Source organism: Cetorhinus maximus, chromosome 12 (genome assembly GCF_964194155.1).
Source record: "Cetorhinus maximus chromosome 12, sCetMax3.hap1.1, whole genome shotgun sequence".
In the NCBI taxonomy this organism is placed as follows: domain Eukaryota; kingdom Metazoa; phylum Chordata; class Chondrichthyes; order Lamniformes; family Cetorhinidae; genus Cetorhinus; species Cetorhinus maximus.
This window is the reverse complement of record NC_135890.1, coordinates 50,478,072-50,497,423: the sequence shown is the minus strand read 5'-3', so window position 1 is coordinate 50,497,423 and position 19,352 is coordinate 50,478,072. Positions and strand designations below refer to the sequence as shown.

The following is a 19,352-nucleotide window of genomic DNA, read 5'->3' as shown; positions in this document are numbered from 1 at the left end:
TCTGGCAGCATCAGCGGAGAAGAAAAGAGTTGACGTTTCGAGTCCTCATGACCCTTCAACAGAGGCGTGCTTCTGATGCAGAACTTTGCTTGCCAGGAATACTTACCAAAGAGTCAGCACACGCGACCACAATTATTAATCCATTAATTTTAATGGACAGGAAATGATGAAAGCACATTTCTAGTGTGTCTCCATGCTGGGATGCACATCCTTCAATTCCAAACTACTGTAATTAGAAATTCACCCCAGCTGGCTGTTTAGAGGAATTTAAAAATAACTACTTGCACGCATTGATAATGTAAAGGTTTTAATCGCATGACACTGAAACGATAGAAATATAAAAAGAAATATAAATCAACCAACAGATCATGGGATTGACAAAGTGCTTCATTTACATAAACTTGTACAATAAGATCCTAGTATTATTTGTGATTTACAAAACTTTCACATATTTACATCTGTTGTGACATAAATTCAGGTTTTATATTTGTACCTTTACTGTGTACCAAACGCATGCTGCTGACATAAACTCTCAAGTGTGACAGAACAGTGGAATTTCATCTCGGAAAAGCAATTTATAAGTTGTAACTTGCATATAAACTGTAAGATTTATCGATGGTCTCCCCCAAATGATGCACCCTTAAATAGTAATCAAAATATAATACAATTTCATATTTCACTGCACTCTTATAGTGTGCATGACATAATGTACCAATATGTCTTACAGAGTCACTGACAATAGATCACATAAGGAATGTTTACAAATTAGCACCTCTAGCAAAAAGCTTTACATGATGGGAGTGAAAGGCAGGTCTTTGAGCAGAGATTGTCAGTATGTTCCATTTGCAACACCCATGATTCTCTACACACAATTTATGCCAAGAATGCTCAGTCAGAACAACCCCTCCCCACCACAACTGCCACTACATTCCATCTTTTTCAATTGGAAATGTAACGTTCATCCAGAAAGAAAGCACCTGGTTGTGGTTTTATGGGTTTTTATTCTCTGTCGATCCAAAACGGTTAACTTAAATGTCCATTTACAGATTGTGATTAGGGAAAACTGAAACAACAGGTATTATTGGGGGGCTTGCATACATTACAGTACATCGGTGTGAAGAAAATAGTATCAAGCTACACAGATTTCCTTCTTTTACCAAATACATTATTAATTAACTTAGCCATTGATTTTGAACCACTGGGTCTTCTTCTGCGGCTCCCGCTTACACTCCTGATGGCCTTTAAAAACATCACTGCCACCTCTTGGTAGTGCTCAGCTGCCGACAGTTCGCAAAACTGGCATTTGTTTTCTCCAGCTAGAAGCAGTCCTTCCTCCTCTCTCACTTCTCTCACGTGGCATAGGTCTTGCTTATTGCCGACCAAAAATATTACCGATGTAACCTCTCTATACAAGTGAAGATAAATTCAATGGATTAGGACAGTCAGTAAATTCCTAAACTCTTCAACACTTTACAGTAAATGTGAAACCAAAAGGCAACTTCAGGTACAGCTTTGTAATCACCAATTTACCGTCCCATATCCACAAGCTGCTGAAAAAATACATATTTGTTTCTACAACCTAGCTCCTTTGTTTCATGCAGATTGACTTTCTAGCACTATCATATATTGCTATTGCTCCCATTTCCATTGCAATTCAAGTTCATGTTTATTCTGCATACATAGAATCACAGAATGGTTACAGCACAGAAAGAGGCTAATGGGCTTTTCATGTAAGTGCCAGCTCTGTGTAAGACTAGTCATGCTCCACTACCTTTTCCCTGTGGCCCTGTAAATTTTTCTCTTCAGAACAGATAAAGTCTAGCTTTATAGAGATGCCAGGGACTGACCCAGGTCCTAAAGTGCTGAGCTACATCTCCAAGCCCACATATTGGTGCTAGAGGTTGAAAGCTAATTCCACATTTGAGAAGAACCATGTGAGATTCAGCAACTGTTGTATGCTGCATTATGGACACTAAAATCCTGGTCTTCCATCACTCTGACTATGCATATTAGCAAGTCATGAACACCGCCCTGTGGCTTCAGGTGAGGCTCCCTGGGCCACTCAAAACATTGGCTCTTAAACCTCTAATGTGAATCTTCTGTACCATTTTTACCCCATCTCCAAAATGCAATGGAATTAGAATGTAAATAGGGGCGTCTACAGTGAGTGTTACATTATTGCCATGCTATAGGAACACAGAAGCAGAAGTAGGCCATTCGGCCCTTCGAGCCTGCTCCGCCATTCAATGAGATCATTGCTTATCTAGTTGTTGTCTCGACTCCACTTTCCTGACTTCTCTAATGTATATATATTATATATATAACATGTATAATACATAACTATAAAAGTAACATTTTTAAATTAAACGCACAGAAACTGTTTTTTCAGTAAATGTAAACTTTACAAATAAACTTGGAAAACTGATTTTGTTTTGCATTTCTCATCCTTTCGAACACAAACTATTTTTCAAATCATTGTAAGTTATTACTATTGGATGCCAAATAGTTCACAAAAAATGTTGTGAAATACTTTCCTGGCCAATACAAATCAAACATATACGAAATGTTGAAAGAATTTTTTTGACTGAAAGGAAAGCAAAAAATATTCAAAAGCCTAAACATTGGTTTCAACAAAGTCCAGAGTAATAAGCAAGTGTTTAAGCTGAGACTTGCTCACTCTAGACTTTCTATGGAAAAAAAAAGTAACCTTTTTGTAATCAACCTTTATGACCAGTAAACACAATGGTAGATGGGTGCATTTTTTAAATGGATAACTTTGGGTATGATGTCACTGGCAAGACCTAAAAACCAACCAATCACTGGGGACTGATGACTAAAATTGGTCGATCACAAGGCACCTATAACAGTGATCCTTCATCACTTCTCAAGAAACAAACAAGTTACTCAAGTGGGTCAAATGATACAAAGCTGCAGTGCATGTAATGATATAATGGTTCAATAGAAATTGAGAAAATCCCTGATTACCCACAAGATCCAATGTACAATAAAAAATCTTGTTGAAACAAAAATGAGATGACTAACATTACTATTTTTGGATAGGTAAGCTGAATCTGATTTAAATATTTACTAAGAAAGGGAACATGCAATGGCTTTTGTTTAAAAAGACAATTATCATTTTGGTTCTTCACAGGTCATGCTATCGTATATAATCCGATATACATATCCTAATAGTTACAACATTCAGAACACTGAGTCATAAAAGTAAACTCAACCAGGCTCCAGGATATAATGATTTTGTCAAAGTTGATACTTGTGAAAACACAAATGTATGATTACATCAGTTGTCTAGATTATGGCCATGCAAGCTATAGTCCGTACATTGGGTACGGAGCATAAACTCCTGGCATATTGTCTTATTTATTTCCAGAATTGGAAGTTTTATAGTTTTTAAAAAATGGCAATATTACACAAAATTCCAGATAAGACTCCATAGCCAATGAACTGAAGATACAAGCCTAGATTTTCCAATCAGTGTAGTTTTAGCCATTGGGTTAATGCCAGGATTAAAACAACACTGATCAGGAAATCAAGGCAAGAATGTTTCCCCCTTTTCTACCATTGTCCTGTGTAAGCCATGTGTCCAAACCAACCTGCAATGGGTTTTTACAAATTTGAACAAAAATGTCATAGTTTGTGTCCAAACAGGCTCCTTCCTCCAAATAGATCAGGAAGATCATCTTTGTGTGTTCCATCAACATGATTGGACTTTTGTACACTATTGACACTGAGAAAGTCAATATGATAATCTATTGTACAATAAATTATATAGCACTGCACATAACTAAATTCAGTCTGTAAATTTATTTCTGGACAATCAATATAATTTATTTTGCAATAAACGTGAACTAATTAAAGAGTTGCGTAGTTAAATGACAATAAGTGAACAACAGGTATCTTTTATTCTTCATCCTACACTTGCTTTTCTGTCCTCTGCCTCCTCCACTGTTCCAATGAAGCTCATTGCAAGCTCAAGGAACAGCATGACATCTTTCAGCTAGGTGCTTTACAGCCTTTTGGTTTTAACATTTTTAACAACTTCAGATTTGAATCACCACTCCTATATTCTCTAGGACATTCTGTAGCCATTTACACCTCTGCTGGACCTATCTTTTGTTTCCATGTTTGTCCCCTTATGTTTCTTTGGTATTTAATCGCTCCTGTCTTCCACTCTTCTCACAGACAATTCCCTTTGCTCTTTTTCTGCTCCAACATTTCCCTGGCTCTACGCTTCTTTAGAAACAGTTAATCACTAACATCTTCCAGTTCTGATGAAAAGTCATCAAACTGTCTCTCTCTCTTTCCAGAGATGCTGCCTGAACTGTTGAGGGATTCCAGCATTTTCTGTTTTTTAACACAAATGTTTTATTGCAGAAGGCCACATTGCTGATAAAATATTAGGCACAGTGACATAATAATTTTTCAGTGGGAGACTGCTCTGAGCTTCATTTGGGTTTGAGCTCAAAAACTAGTAAGGAAAAGCTAACTTCTTTTAAATTTCAGTTGTGGCCCAGTCTAATTAAACTGACCACAGTTACATATGCCAAAGCATCTAGGCAGTGTTTATCTAACATTCTGATCCTGTATTTCACTTTCCCTGTACTTCTTGGTACAGCTGGAAAGGTACTAGCCATATCAGTAGTCCCCCATTGTTATTACATGTGCAAATATGAGATACAATGATCCAAGCTTAATATAATTATTCTTTGCTGCTTCCTTCCACCGGGCCCAAATATTTGCCCACCCAATCTTCAGTTTCATGCTGGATTATTCTTTCAAAGATCAGAGCACTGTTTCTGGCATCAATTCCATCCTTGACAATGAACTGGGAGTATCACGCATTCCCAGATCAGGTGTACCACAGGCTAAGTGAGCAACAGCACAACCTATCTAACTAGAACAAAAGGACTTAGATAAAGATAAAGATTGTTGGACTTATCTTTGCACCCTTATTTGAGCAAGGGTGTGGGATTTGCAATTCTCCAGCCCTCTTATTGAAACGTAAAAGATCCTGAGCTGGCTTGACAAGGTAGATGCTGAAAGGATGTTTCCCCTCGTGGGGGGATCTAGAGCTAGGGAGCACAGTTTAAAAATAATGCCCCCCCGCCCCTCCACTTAAGATGGGGATGAAGAGGAATTAGGGCCATTAGTCTTTGGAGTTCTCTTCCATGGGGAGCACTGGAGGCTGGATCATTGAACGTGTTCAGGACTGAGTTAAACAGATTTTTGATCGACAAGGGAACCAAGGGTTATGGGGGACAGGCAAGAAAGTGGAGTTAAGGACACAATCAGATCAGCCATGATCTTATTCAATGGTGCAGCAGGCCTGGGGAGCCGAATGGCTTACTCCTTCTCCTATTTCATATGATCTTAGGAGCCCACTGCAAGTTTTACTCTATTAGAAGTTTTGACTGAATGAGACTGAGACTGACCAGCTACTGCCAAATATAGGACTGCATGTTTCCTGTGGTAACTATAGGATTTTGCGCCTACTTCCTGTATGAAAGGAGATACAAGTATGAGCGTCTGATAAATGTAACATGATAAGAATGATACAGCATAACTATTAAAAAATCACCAGTCAACAAGAGTTATTAAAGTTTAAGAATAACACAATGCAGAAAAAGTTGCTGTAAATTAGATGGGCAGCCAGCTATTGAGTAGATTTAAACAGCCCAAATCAAAGAGGTAACAGGATTTGTGAGTAACAGAGTTCTTACCGTTTGCAAATTTCACTACTTAGTTCTCGGATTCGCCGAATGAGTGCTTTTGCAAACACAAAGGAGGATCGATCACCAATATCGTACACCACAACAAACCCATCAGCCCAGTTCACTTGATCAATCAACGAGGACTTACTCTCAGAATGCTGGAAGAGAAAAGGTGTTAGAAAAACACTGGGAAATCTGAAGTGTGCTTGATTTAACTTATTAATCATCAATTCTAATTTATGAATTAGTTACATTTATTGTAATCTATTCATATTCTTGGCATTGTGTTATAAAGCAGTTACAACTTTCAAAGAGAAACAAAAAGGCTAAACCTTAGTGATTTCCCACAGGCATAATTAGTAAGTGAGATAAGACAGGCTCTAAATTCCATTGACAACATTCATGAAAGAAAAGGAACTCACTTTGCTCATTACTCCTGTTTGATGTTATCAGCTTGAATTCCCTAACCTTTGTCCATATTCTTTTCTATTGTTCCTTTTCAAATACTTATCCAATTGTTTTTTAAATGAACTTCATAGTCTTTCAAGGTAGAACACTCCCAGTCTGAAAAATCCCTGCTTGAAAATATCTTTCAACCCTTCATTTAGTTTCCACACAGATGATCAAGTTATGGTGGAAACTTCATTATTCACCAGCGCAATGCCTTTAATAATTTCGAAGAACAGATTTCCTTTCAAACTTCTTTACGGTTATAGCACCTGTTGCTTGGGACATCTTCACATTAAAGGGATTACTGTAAAAGTTTTGTTACTGGTGGTACAGGTTTTTAAGTTTCTCTTAGTAACCCTTCATGCCAACAATATATGGAACTGACTAGCAGTTATTACTGAACAACTTACACATTTTCTAAAAGCTGCCATATACTCCTGTGTGACATGAGATCAACAGACTTGACTTTGTCAGTCTTCAGAACAGAATGCCTTTCCTGCTACCAGCACAAGAGACCTACTCTGATGAAATACTTACTTGGGGACAAGGGTCAAATATTTCTAAATTTGTTTGCCTCCCGTCTATGGATAAGCGTTTTTTGTAGATACACTCTGCAAAAACAAAAATAATTGGAACAGTGATCAGAATATTTCACGGCACTATTGCAGCATCCTTCTTTGAAGATATGTTTTGAAATAACTCCATTTCAGTACATATGAACATACCTATGTTTGTTAGAATTTAGTAATTAGATACATTATTGCAACTGTAAGAACACAAGAAGTCAAGCCATTTATTTTGTTGTAAACTTGTACATAAATTAAGTAAAAATTGGATTTTATTACAATTAAAAAAATAACACTTTTAAATATTTCAGACAAGTTCAGTTCCTGGAGTAACTGTTTTCAGAAGAAATGAAGGGATTTATGTTGAGCCGAATCACAGGATTTCTAAAATAACTCTGGTTAATCACAGGCTGGGTAACATGGCAGCTTTCTACTGAAAGGTTTCAATGTAGTTTTCACGAGTTTTACAAGTTTGAATTGAGATTAAAACTGAGATTAAAGGCAATTCGTGGCATCGTAAAATAGTGGACAAAACATCACCAGCCATATTCCTTGCTAGACAGGTTACTTTGAGATATTAAGCCTTCAAAAAGGGGTTTGCCAGCAATTTACAATGACTAACACAACAACACTGCAACAAAACGTTACTCCTGCAGAGGTATTTCTTGAAGTGAATACAACAAATGCTGGAACTACTCAGCAGGTCAGTCAGCATCTCCCAATTTTCAATCTGATCGCACATCGACCCTTTAATTATACAGATTCACAGGTAACATTGTAGTTTCTCCTTCCAAAACTGACAGAGCTGTGGCAAGTACGGACTGTAGCGAGAAAAGTACATTTCGAAATAAATGTATCAACATCTTACAAAAAAAAACAGAGAAGTTTCGTCGGCGGGGACGCGAGTTTTTAAGAACTTCTCTTCTAAATCCAGGACAGAGTGAGATCTCCTGCACTTACCGGAATTGGACGCATACTCGCCGATGAAACGTTTGGTTAGAAAACGCACGACGAGGGCTGCAAACAAACATAAGGAAAATCAGCATGTTGCACTGGGCAATTGTATATGGGAGGCTCTTTAAAATTTCACACACACAAAAAAACCATGGAAAATAAGTTGAACATTCCTATTTAGAATTACACACGTGAAATGACCTAAACAATGTCCACTCACCGGATTTCCCAACTCCATCGGTTCCTAGCACAGCGAGTTTGAGTTCATTCATATTCTTGATCCCTGCTGTTTGTGAGCTGGAGACGCGCTGAAACCTTCCTCTAATTCGAATCTAGACTATATGAGGCTGTTTATGTCGCGCTCGCTCGACTTCTTGAGGCTAAAGGCACATCCTAATTTAGAACCTGCCGCCGGGGGCGAACTGCTTCCTGAAACTGCGTCTCGGCTTGCGTCACTTTGGCGCAATAAATTGTCAATATCTCTCCTGGCCTCCAGGAGACGTGGCAGATCCGTATTTGGGGGCTCTCGCACACAGACAGCCCACCTGGGGGGAACAGTGGGGAGTGAGAGACGAGATCACTAACCCCTTATCGATTCATCTATCCCACTGCAATGGGGAGGGGGAGGACGAAGCAAAGAACATCCCTGAAAGTTCAGAGTTAAGTTTTTTTTTTGACATACATACGTCAAGAAAGGACAAGTCATTTAAAGCTATCACAGAATAAAGGAGTCGAGAGCTGGATAAAGGAAATAATCCTTTTCAACATAAGAGTGTGGGAAAATAAAATAAAATCATAAATAGTTTAGGATGACTAATTATTGAGAATACCTCAGAAAATACGATAATTAAGGAAAGCATGAAAACTGAAATATTTACTGAATGCAATAGGGAATAAAGTTATAAGATAACATTCTAAGCTTTTTGTTTAAATGAATAATATATTCTACACATAGAAACATGCTGTAATTGCATCGGACATGAATCACAGCAGACAAGATATGTTTGAATTATGAAAGTGGAGCCCACCTTTAAATGTTTCACTCTTGGAAGGGACGCTGATATACTATCGCTCTCACAATGCACGGGCTGTTTAGAATTGCAATGACGGGACAGGGATTAATATTTCAACAAAAATGTTCCAGCATTAAAGACATTTATGTTCGGACATTGATGTGCTGAGTTTTTTGACCGCATATTATTGCCACCTTATGGATGGAATGGATATTGTAAACACTCACCTGATGCACAGGGAGATGAATATCATTGGAGGAGAATGGCTTGTGCTCCGTTTTTTTTTCAAAAACAAGTCATGTGACTGAGAATCTCCTCAAAGCTACAACTATAACACATTTTAGTATCAAATTGGTCATATTTTAACATACAAATGCCAAACTAAACCAGTAAAATATGTACGTATGATAAAATATAACCCTGTGCTATCTGATTCCTGTAGGGTGATCCTAATGTTCATGAACTATTTAAGGAAGGGCATGTGGCTCATGGAAAAAGCTGAATAATCTTCTGATCAGCTCCATGTTATAAACTTCCTTTTGGGTTTGTGCCTGGGAGTGTCGATCTTAAATTGCCCACAACCGTTCATGTCGGCCCAGGCAAGTTTGATGTTGCCCTGAGGTGCTGATTTCGTGCCAATCAGTTATGTAAAGTCCCAATGCAAAAAATAAACAAATCCGAAATGTGACATCAGTAACCAGGCAGACGTGAAGAACAACCTGCAAAAAATGTGGAGGGCCAGGCAAGGGAATCATTTAAGCCAAAGCCATTGACGTCTTTCTTGTATAAATAATCAGAAATCATTCAGAGGGAAATGATCATGGTTTAAGATAAATATCCATGATTAACAAATTAAATACATTACTTTTTGATGTAGCTTCAAGTATATGGCTGTTTCATATTTAAACATTGAGCTCTCTGCCCAGAGGCAGATCCTTGGGGATTATTTGCTGAACAAGAGCAAAGGCCTGTGATTTTGTTTACCACAGTGAGTAGGCCCTGAGCCTGTCCAAGGATTGAACCCTGTGCTGTCTTTGATTAATCTGATCTACACACTAGCTGTCTAGCCAACTGAGCCATGGTATTCAAAGAAGTAAGAACATAAGAAACACAAGAAATAGAAGCAGGAGTAAGCCATACGTCCCATCGAGCTTGCTCCAGAGTTCAATGTGATCATAGCTGACCTTTAGCTTCAACTCCACTTTCCCACCCTCTCCCCCTACCCCTTCATTCTCTGAGAGACCAAATATCTATCTCAACTTCAAATAATCAACAAAAGAGCATCCACAACCCTCTGGGGTAGGGAATTCAAAAGATCCACAACCCTTTGAAGAAATGTCACCGAGTCTCAGTCCTAAAAAGGCCCCTTACCCTGAGACTATACACATCCCCACCCCCACCCAGCCTGTGTTTTAGATTCCCCAGTTAGGGGAAACAGCCTCTCAGTGTCTACCCTGTCAAGCCCCTTCAGAATCTTGTATTTTGCAATGAGATCACCTCTCATTCTTCTAAACTCCAGAGAATATAGACATAATTTACTCAGCCTCTCATCATAGGATAATCTTCTCATCCCAAGGACAAATTCTCCACTGTACCACCTCCAATGCAAGCATATCCTTCATTAAATATGGAGGCCCAAACTCTACACAGCATTCCAGCTGTGATCTTGCCAAAGCCCCGTACAATTGTAGTAAGACTTCTTTATTCCAGTGCTCCAATCCCTTGCCATAAAAGTTCAACATGCCATTTGCCTTCCTAATTGCTTGCTGTACCTGCATACTAAATTCCTGTCTTCCCTATACGAGTATATCCAGGTCTCTCTGAACATCATCTTCTATTTTCCCAAAAATATACTTTATTCATAAAGTTTGTAGAAGTACATTACAAGATATTTCTATTTGAAAATGACAGAAAGTGCAACAAAATTCTACTTGACTCCATACAGTATGTTCCACTCCTAGGTATGTTTCTACAATTGTAATTCTCTTGATATTTACAATATACATTTGCTGTCAGGCACACAGCCTGGAGGCAAAACATTTCAAATCAAAAAATTACAGAAAGTGCAATAGAATTCAACTTTCTACAGCCTGCTGTAGTTGACTATTTTTGTTGGTGGTTTCATGCCAGCAGCTGTCATGGGACAAACTCCTGCAACCATGAGGCCACCTGTGAGCTGATGAAGAGGGGAAACAGGGGGCAATGAAGGGAGGAAACCAAGGGTAGTGAAGAGGGGGAACTGAGGGAGGTGATGGGGGAAATGGAAGAAGCTCTCTCCACACTTCAAACCCTCAATATTTCAGAGACTCTCCCATTGCTGGGACCTTCAGATTCCAGACTTACCGGGGCCTTCCTGGCCGCTCTCCACAGAATTGTGGCTTTCTGTGGCATCTGGTCAGCTCAGGATACTGAGCCAGAAACTTGACCAAAAGCATCTGGTCAAATTACAAAGCAGGCATGGGTGCAATATGGTGGGAATTGTAAATCACTGACCCCCTGGGCTGCTGCTTGGGAGGAAGTTTGCTGATTCCAGGAAACCTGAGATTGAGAACCTTTGATTATAGGGCAGGGGTGACCAATATTTCCATTATCTGGAGCAGAAAAAAGAAAGTTGTATTTGCTGAAGGATTGCAGGTCCTTTAATGTTGAGAGAGTGACACCAAAGAGCTCCAACCGCTGATGGCCAGGAGTGCTGCAAACAGCACCAAATTCCTATAGGTACAGCAGATGGCATTCCATTGCATTATGGTAGCAGTATCTTGCTCTTCAATTCTCTGCCCACAGACATGTCCAATTGGTACTATGAAAGGGGTTTTATTGTTAGAAGAGGTGGCGTTCAAAGAGGCTGGCAAGACATTGAGAATTTACATTCAATGAGCTGTGCTAGGTATAATAGACAGCAGTTTTGTGAGTGCAGGGCAGAGGCAATGTAAGATCAAAGCAGCAGTAAGCCTCTAACTGTCTCCACAGGAACCAAAGTGAAAGGGACCTCATTTTGGATTCGTAATGTGAAAATGTTTGTCTGGTGTGTGGTTAAGTCTATGGGTTGCTGTTGCCTTAATGGAGATGTTTGGGAATTTGTTAAAAGTTATGATCGTAGTAATTTGTAGCCATGTCTATATATTTAACTTGTGTAAATTAATAAAATGTTTCATTTAGTTTAATATAAAGCCTCTCGAGTACTGGTGGTCTGATTGCTGAATTTAGAGTTGTACCTTAAACACACCACTTAAAAATATAGGTTATTACAGTTGTTTAAAGTTTCCCTCTGGGATTTTTAAATAACTCAGCTTTACCATTGGCTGGGTCATAACAGTAGTCTACTGTTTTAATGTGGGAATCACAGCAGTCAATTTACACACAGCAAGCTCCTTCAAACAGTAATATGGCTGATGACCGCAGAATTTGTTTTAGTGATTTTGGTTAAGAATACCTATTGACCAGGGCACCAACACATGATCCAGGGCTAGAGGTAATTCTATGGTCAGTGATAGTCTCACTGTGATTACAATAAAAATGCACCTGCATTGCTCAAGTTTACAGTTAACACATGCCATTGTCTGCTTCTGATTATTTTTTAGAACCCAATTCCTGTCAGGTTGTTTGTGAAGTAACAGTCCTAAAATGAGAGAGTCAGCCAGAGCTGTAGTTTCACATGTTGAAGGGTGAACAAGAATCGAGATCCACCACAGAAATCAAAAGGCGGTCTTGATATTTGGATACTTCTGACGTGGCACAATCTCCAGAATTCAGCATCGACATCTTTAAAGCATTTGTGGCACATTTCCCCTTAAAGCGTAGGCTCCAGCCATTAAAGCACTCATGTGGCACATTCTCTGTGCTTTCAACATCTTTATGAATTGATTACTGCATTTGCTTATAAAACAAAAATGATTGCCCTTTAAAAGTGATACATTGTAAAGTACTTTCTGAGGATGTGATAAGGTCCGTCATTAATGCTTATTCTTTTCCCCTCATTACTCTTCCAAGCAGAACTCAGTTTACCACACTGGCACAGAGGAATAGCAGTTCAAATCTTGAAAAGGTTTTTTTTTCATTTTTAAAGATATTCTACAGGAAGAACACTTCAAAACTTACAATGAACCCATTTAAACAGCACCACATCAAAGTTCAGCACTTCAGCACTCTTAAACCTAAAATCTCAAAATGACCCTTCTGAACTTTGGTTGGCATTTTCCTACAGGTAGAGGAAGAGGGCCAGGCTTGTCCAGGCTCATCCCTCTTGGTGCATGTCTCTTGGCTGGCACTTTATGGGGAGTGGCTGAATGCTGGCAGAGTCTGAAAGTTAGCTCCTGGAAGGACATGTACTCCTTTGTGTACTATCGACAATCTATGATCTGCTATGCTACAATCAATAAGAACAGCAAATGGTATGTCCGCCTTCATTGCAAGGGAATTTGAGTACAGAAGTAAAGATGTCTTGATGCAATTGTATAGAGTCTTGGTGAGACTGCACCTGGAGTATTGTGTACAGTTTTGGTCTCCTTATCTAAAGAAGGGTATACTTGCCATAGAGGGAGTGCACTAGACTAATCCCTGGGATGGCGGGATTGTCTTATGAGGAGGAATTGAGGAAACTGGGCCTGTATTCTCTGGCGTTTTGAAGAATGAGAGGTGATCTCATTGAAACTTACAAATTTCTTACAGGGCTTGACAGAGTGGATATAGATAGGATGTTCCCCCGGCTGGTGAGTCTAGAACTAAGGGACATAATCTCAGAATAAGGTGCAGGCCATTTAAGACTGAGATGAAGATGAATGTCTTCACTCAGAGGGTGGTGAATCTTTGGAATTTTCTACCCCAGAGGGGTTTGCAAGCTCAATCACTGAGCATGTTCATGACAGGAATTGATTGATTTTTGGAGACTAATGACATCAAGAGATATGGGGATAGCGTGGGAAAGTGACGTTGAGACAGATAATCAGCCATGCTCTCATTGAATGGCAGAGCAGGCTCGATGGGCTGAATGTCCTAATCCTGCTCCAATGTTCTTTTGCTGATTCATTTTGTGTGCTATCTCATGGAAAAGAGAAGCTTGGTTAGAATGGGTTTCATGATATAGTTTGCTTACAGGTTCCACACAGCCCAGTACATAAGAAGGAAAAGACACAAAATGTTGTGACATGCCTGCATGTTATGACTACAGCTGGTGTTAATTGCTGTGCAAATCAAATCCCAGAGGGAAATTTGGCTTATAGGCAATACCTTTTTTTGCATTCTGAAAACAAGAAGAAGATGTACTGATGTCAGCAGTAAGAGGTCCAGTAACACTTCTGGGATTTAAAAAAAATTAAAAGTATAAGTTTTATTAACAAGAATAAAATAAAACTTAAGCAACACAAGATTACAGTTGCACAATTAAGGTTAGTCTTATAAACATTCCCCAAAAATCTCCCCACTTGATCAGACCCAGAAGTAAACGCCTTCCAGGCAACACTCCCTTATTGATGTTTAACTATAAAATCAGGTAACATTACCCAAGACAAACTGCTGTAGCTTCAGTAAAGACATATCACATGACCTGCAACTCGCTTCCACTCTGCTGTGGAAAATGAAACTTCAGAAGAAAACTGCTTTTTGTAGCCCAAGACTTTTCTGGCTTGTCTGGATGGTTGATTCAAACTGCATCTCCTCCCAGCCCAGAGTTAACAGCTCCCAATTCAACAGCTCAAACAGCTCCAGCTGCTACCTCAGCAGCTCACACAGCTGTGTCTAAAATACCTTAATTCCCTTTTCATCTCAGGTTCCATTGTCCTCATACCTCTTTGAACTCTAATCCTCCCAAACATAAAATATTTCATGTCTCTATTTTGTCTTTGCTTTTGGGTCAATAAAATATAATATCCCCACTACTGTTTGCCTATGGAACTCTTGCAATATGCAAACATGTTTCTTTACACCTTTGACTCCACTTTGATATTCAAACAAACTCTCAACTTATTTAAAAATATTAATGCTAGATCTAACCTATTTACTTGCACCTCAAACCTAACACCTCTCTCTCCTCTTTTCATGATGCAGGTCAGACAGCATCCGTGGAGAGAGAAACAGAGTCAATGTTTCACATCAATAATCCTTCTTTAGGACTGATGAAAGTTAGAGATGTAACAGATTTGAAGCCAGTACAGGGGCAGGGAAAAGGGAAGAGAGAAGAAAGAATGAAAGGGAAGGCCTCTATTTGGGTGACTGATGGAGCAGTAATTGGCTGGTGACAGGCAGATGAGATCAAATGACAAAAGAGATGATGTTGCAAGGCTAAAGGTGATGGGAATGGGACAAGTAAAGAAAAAAATGATGGGTCTAGAGGTGTAAATGAAAAGTAGCAGAATCCTCACCAGACAAATCAGTGATATTCCGCAAAGCAATCACCTAATCTGCATTTGGTTCCCCACACCCCCGCCCAGTGTACAGAAGACCAAACAGAATACTGCACACTAATATCCAATAAACCAAGAGAAGTAAAAGTGAATCATTGTTTCACTTGGAGGGAATGCTTGGAATCCTGGGTAGTGAGAAGGGAGGAGGTAAAAAGGCAGATGTCCCGTCTCCTGTGCTTGGATGGAGGTAATGGGGAATATGTGGATAATCTGTAGGCTTGACTCTGAGCTTCCAATTGCCTGTCATTTTAATTCTCTGCCCCGGCCACACGTTGACTTCCCTGTCCTTGGTCCTCTAAGCTCAAGGAGCAGCGCCTCATCTTTTGATTTGGTATTTTAAGGCCTTCTGGACTCAACATTGAGTTCAACACTTTCAGGTAATAATTCCTGACCCCAATCTTTTGAAAGGCAGTTGTTTTTTTTATTTATTCAAGGGATGTGGGCTTTGCTGGCTATTTTTGCCCATCCCTAAATGCCCTTGAGAAGTGGTGATGAGCCGCCTTCTTGAACCGCTGCAGTCCATGTGGGGTAGATACACCCACGGTGCTGTTAGGGAGGGAGTTCTAGGATTTTGACCCAGCGACAGTGAAGGAACAGCGATATATTTCCAAGTCAGGATGGTGAGTGGCTTGGAGGGGAACTTCCAGGTGGTGGTGTTCCCATGTGTCTGCTGCCCTTGTCCTTCTAAATATTAGTGGTTGTGGGTTTGGAATGTGCTGCTGAAGGAGCCTTGGTGAGTTTCTGCAGTGCATCTTGTAGATGGTACACACTGCGGCTATTGTGCAATGGGGGTGGGGGGAGTGAATGTTTGTGGATGTGGTTTCAGTCAAGTGGGCTGCTTTGTCCTGGATGGTGTTAAGCTTCTTCAGTGTTGCTGGAGCTGCACTCATCCAGGCAAGTGGAGAATTTTCCATCAGACTTCTGACTTGTGCCTTGTGGATGGTGGACAGGCTTTGGGAGTCAGGAAGTGAGTGGCTCACTGCAGGATCCCTAGACTCTGACCTGTATTTGTAACCACAGTAGTTATATGGCTAGTCCAGTTCAGTTTCTGGTTAATGGTAATCCCCAGGATGTTGATAGTGGAGGATTCGGTGATGGTAATGCCATTGAATGTCATGGGGCAATGGTTAAATCGTCTCTTGTTGGAAATGGTCATTGCCTGGCACTTGTGTGGTGCGAATGTTACTTGTCACTTGTCAGCCCAAGCCTGGATATTGTCCAGGTCTTGCTGCATTTGGACAAGGGCTGCTTCAGTATCTGAGGAGTTATGAATGGTGTTGAACATTGTGCAATCATCAGCGAATGTCCCCACTTCTGACCTTATGATGGAAGTAAGATCATTGATGAAGCAGCTGAAGATGGTTGGGCCTAGGACACTACCCTGAGGAATTCCTGTAGTGATGTCCTGGAGCTGAGATGACTGACCTCCAGCAGCCACAACCATCTTCCTTTGTGCTAGGTATGACTCCAACCAGCGGAGAGATTTCCCCCTGATTCCCATTGACTCCAGTTTTGCTAGGGCTCCTGGATGCCACACTCGGTCAAATGCAGCCTTGATGTCAAGCACAGGCTCTGTCACCTCACCTCTGGAGTTCAGCTCCTGTCCATGTTTGAACCAAGGCTGTAATGCGGTCAGGAGTTTAGTGGCCCTGGCGGAACCCAAACTGTGTGTCAGTGAGCAGGTTATTGCTAAGCAAGTGCCGCTTGATAGCACTGTTGATGACCCCTTCCACCACTTTTCTGATGGTCAAGAGTATACTGATGGAGTGGTCATTGGCCGGGCTGGGCTTGTGTACAGCACATACCTGGGCAATTTTCCACATAGCTGGTAGATGCCAGCATTGTAGCTGTACTGGAACAGCTTGGCTAGGGGCGCGGCAAGTTCCGGAGCACAAGTCTTCAGTACTATTGCCGCAATATTGTCAGGGCCCATAGCCTTTGCAGTATCTTGCACCTTCAGCTGTTTCTTGACATCACGTGGAGTGAATCAAATTGGCTGAAGGCTGGCATGTGTGATGCTAGGAACCTCTGGAGGAGGCCGAGATGGATCATCCATTCAGCATTTCTGGCTGAAGATTGTAGCAAGTGCATCGGCCTTTTCTTTTGCACTAATATGCTGGGCTCCCCCATCATTGAGGATGGGAATATTTGTGGAGTCTGCTCCTCCAGTGAGTTGTTTAATTGTCCACCACCATTCACAGCTGGATGTGACAGGACTGCAGAGCTTAGCTCTGATCCATTGGTTGTGGAATCGCTTAGCTCTATCTATCAATTGCTGCTTATGCTGTTTGGCATGCAAGTAGTCCTGTGTTGTAGCTTTACCAGGTTGACACTTCATTTTTAGGTATGCCTGGTGCTGCTCCTGGCATGCCCTCCTGCACTCTTCATTGAATCAGGGATGATCCCCTGGCTTGGTGGTAATGGTAGAGTTGGGGATATGCCGGTCCATGAGGTTACAGATTGTGGTTGAGTACAATTCTGCTGCTGATGGCCCACAATGTCTCATGGATGCCCAGTCTTGAGTTGCTAGATCTGTTCAAAATCCATCCCATTTAGCACACTGGTAGTGCCACACAAAACAATGGAGGACATCCTCAATGTGAAGACTGGACTTCGTCTCCACAAGGAATGTGCAGTGGTCACTCCTACCGATACCGTCAAGGACAGATGCATCTGTGGCAGACAGGTTGGTGGGGATGAGGTCAAGTATGTTTTTCCCTCTTGTTGGCTCCCTCACCACCTGCCGCAGAGCCAGTCTAGCGGCTATGTCCTTTAGGGCTTGATCATCTCGGTCAGTAGTGGTGCTACCGAGCCACTCTTGATGGTGGACATTGAAGTCTTCCACCCAGAGTACATTCTGTGCCCTTTTCACCCTCAGTGCTTCCTCCAAGTAGTGTTCAACATGGATGAGCACTGATTCATCAGCTGAGGGAGGGCAGTACGTGGTAATCAGCAAGAAGTTTCCTAGCACATGTTTAGCCTGATGCCATGAAACTTCATGGGGGCTGGAGTCAATATTGAGGACTCCCAGAGCAATTCCCTCCCAACTGTATACCACTGTGCCACCACCTCTGCTGGGTCTGTCCTGCTGGTGGGTCAGGACATACCCAGACATGGTGACGTCTGGGACATTATCTGTAAGACATGTTTCCATGGGTATGACTATGTCAGGCTGTTGCTTGACTAGTCTATGAGACAGCTCTCCCAATTTTGGCACAAGCCCCCAGATGTTAGTAAGGAGGACTTTGCAGGCTCAACAGGGCTGAGTTTGCCGTTGTCGTTTCCGGTGCCTAGATCGATGCCAAGTGGTCCATCCAGTTTCATTCTTTTGAGACTTTTTAGCAATTTGATACAACTGAATGGCTTGCCAAGCCATTTCAGCGAGCGCTTAGGAATCAACCACATTACTGTGGGTTTGGAGTCACATGTAGGCCAGGTAAGGGCAGCAGATTTCCTTTCCCTAAAAGGATATTAGTGAACCAGATAGGTTTTTACGACAATCAACAATGGTTATAATTAGACTTTTAACTTTTAATTCCAGAGTTTAATTGAATTCAAATTTCACTATCTGCCATGGTGGGATTTGAACCCAGGTCCACAAAACATTACTCTGGGTGTCTGGATTACTAGTCTAGTGACTATACCACTACACCTCCCCATCATGTCATCTCCTCCCCATTGGTAATGTGTCTACTACTTCCCATTTACACCTCCTCTAGTCCCATCTTCTGTTTCTCTACTTGTTCTGTTAGCATCTCATTTTGCTTGTTCCTATTATCCTTATCGTCCTTTAATTTCTCCTGCCTTCCACCCTATCACAGACCTTCTCTTTTGTTCTTTGTTCCCTTCCCAGTCCCCTGCTTCTGTACTTGCTTACAACCTGTAACATCTCTAACTTCTTCCAGTTCCAAGAAGACGTCGCCGACTTAAAATGTTATCTCTGTTTCTCTTTCCATGGATGCTGCCTGACCTGCTGAGTATAGTTTTTATTTATGAACATAGGAATTGTGAGATAAAAGACAACCAAGATCCACTTCGCTCCCCTGCTATGTCCAGGCAGTCGCGAGATATAACAACAATGGAGTTGTTTGACACAAGGAAAATCCCAGCGGTGGAGATTGTCTGTACTTTGATATAGAGAGTGTGATGATTATCTGAAACTTCAATAATGTGGCTGTAGTAATGTAGCTTTAAGGAAGATTGGACGGGCAGCAAAAAAATTCTTTCAATTACCTTCCTAAT

At 40.9% G+C, this 19,352-nt stretch overlaps 1 protein-coding gene across 1 annotated transcript; it reads right to left on the bottom strand.

Annotated features, from left to right (window-relative positions):
* Window positions 1-290: 290 nt before the first annotated feature.
* On the bottom strand, window positions 291-8,379 carry rergla (RERG/RAS-like a). Its single transcript, XM_078553580.1, has 5 exons — window positions 7,920-8,379; window positions 7,706-7,762; window positions 6,717-6,790; window positions 5,739-5,887; window positions 291-1,405 (listed from the first exon to the last, which is right to left on the bottom strand). The coding sequence occupies exons 1-5, from the start codon at window positions 7,969-7,971 to the stop codon at window positions 1,135-1,137; spliced, it is 603 nt and encodes a 200-aa protein (XP_078409706.1). The 5' UTR covers window positions 7,972-8,379; the 3' UTR covers window positions 291-1,134.
* Window positions 8,380-19,352: the final 10,973 nt, after the last annotated feature.

What these genes read in the sequence shown, in the direction of transcription:
- rergla (XM_078553580.1), bottom strand. Translation starts at nt 7,971, where the DNA reads ATGAATGAACTCAAACTCGCTGTGCTAGGAACCGATGGAGTTGGGAAA. An exon ending in CGAGTATGCGTCCAATTCCG is followed by an intron (nt 6,791 to 7,705) that starts GTAAGTGCAGGA and finishes TTGTTTTTGCAG; the next exon opens with AGTGTATCTACAAAAAACGC. An exon ending in AGTAGTGAAATTTGCAAACG is followed by an intron (nt 1,406 to 5,738) that starts GTAAGAACTCTG and finishes TCACTTGTATAG; the next exon opens with AGAGGTTACATCGGTAATAT.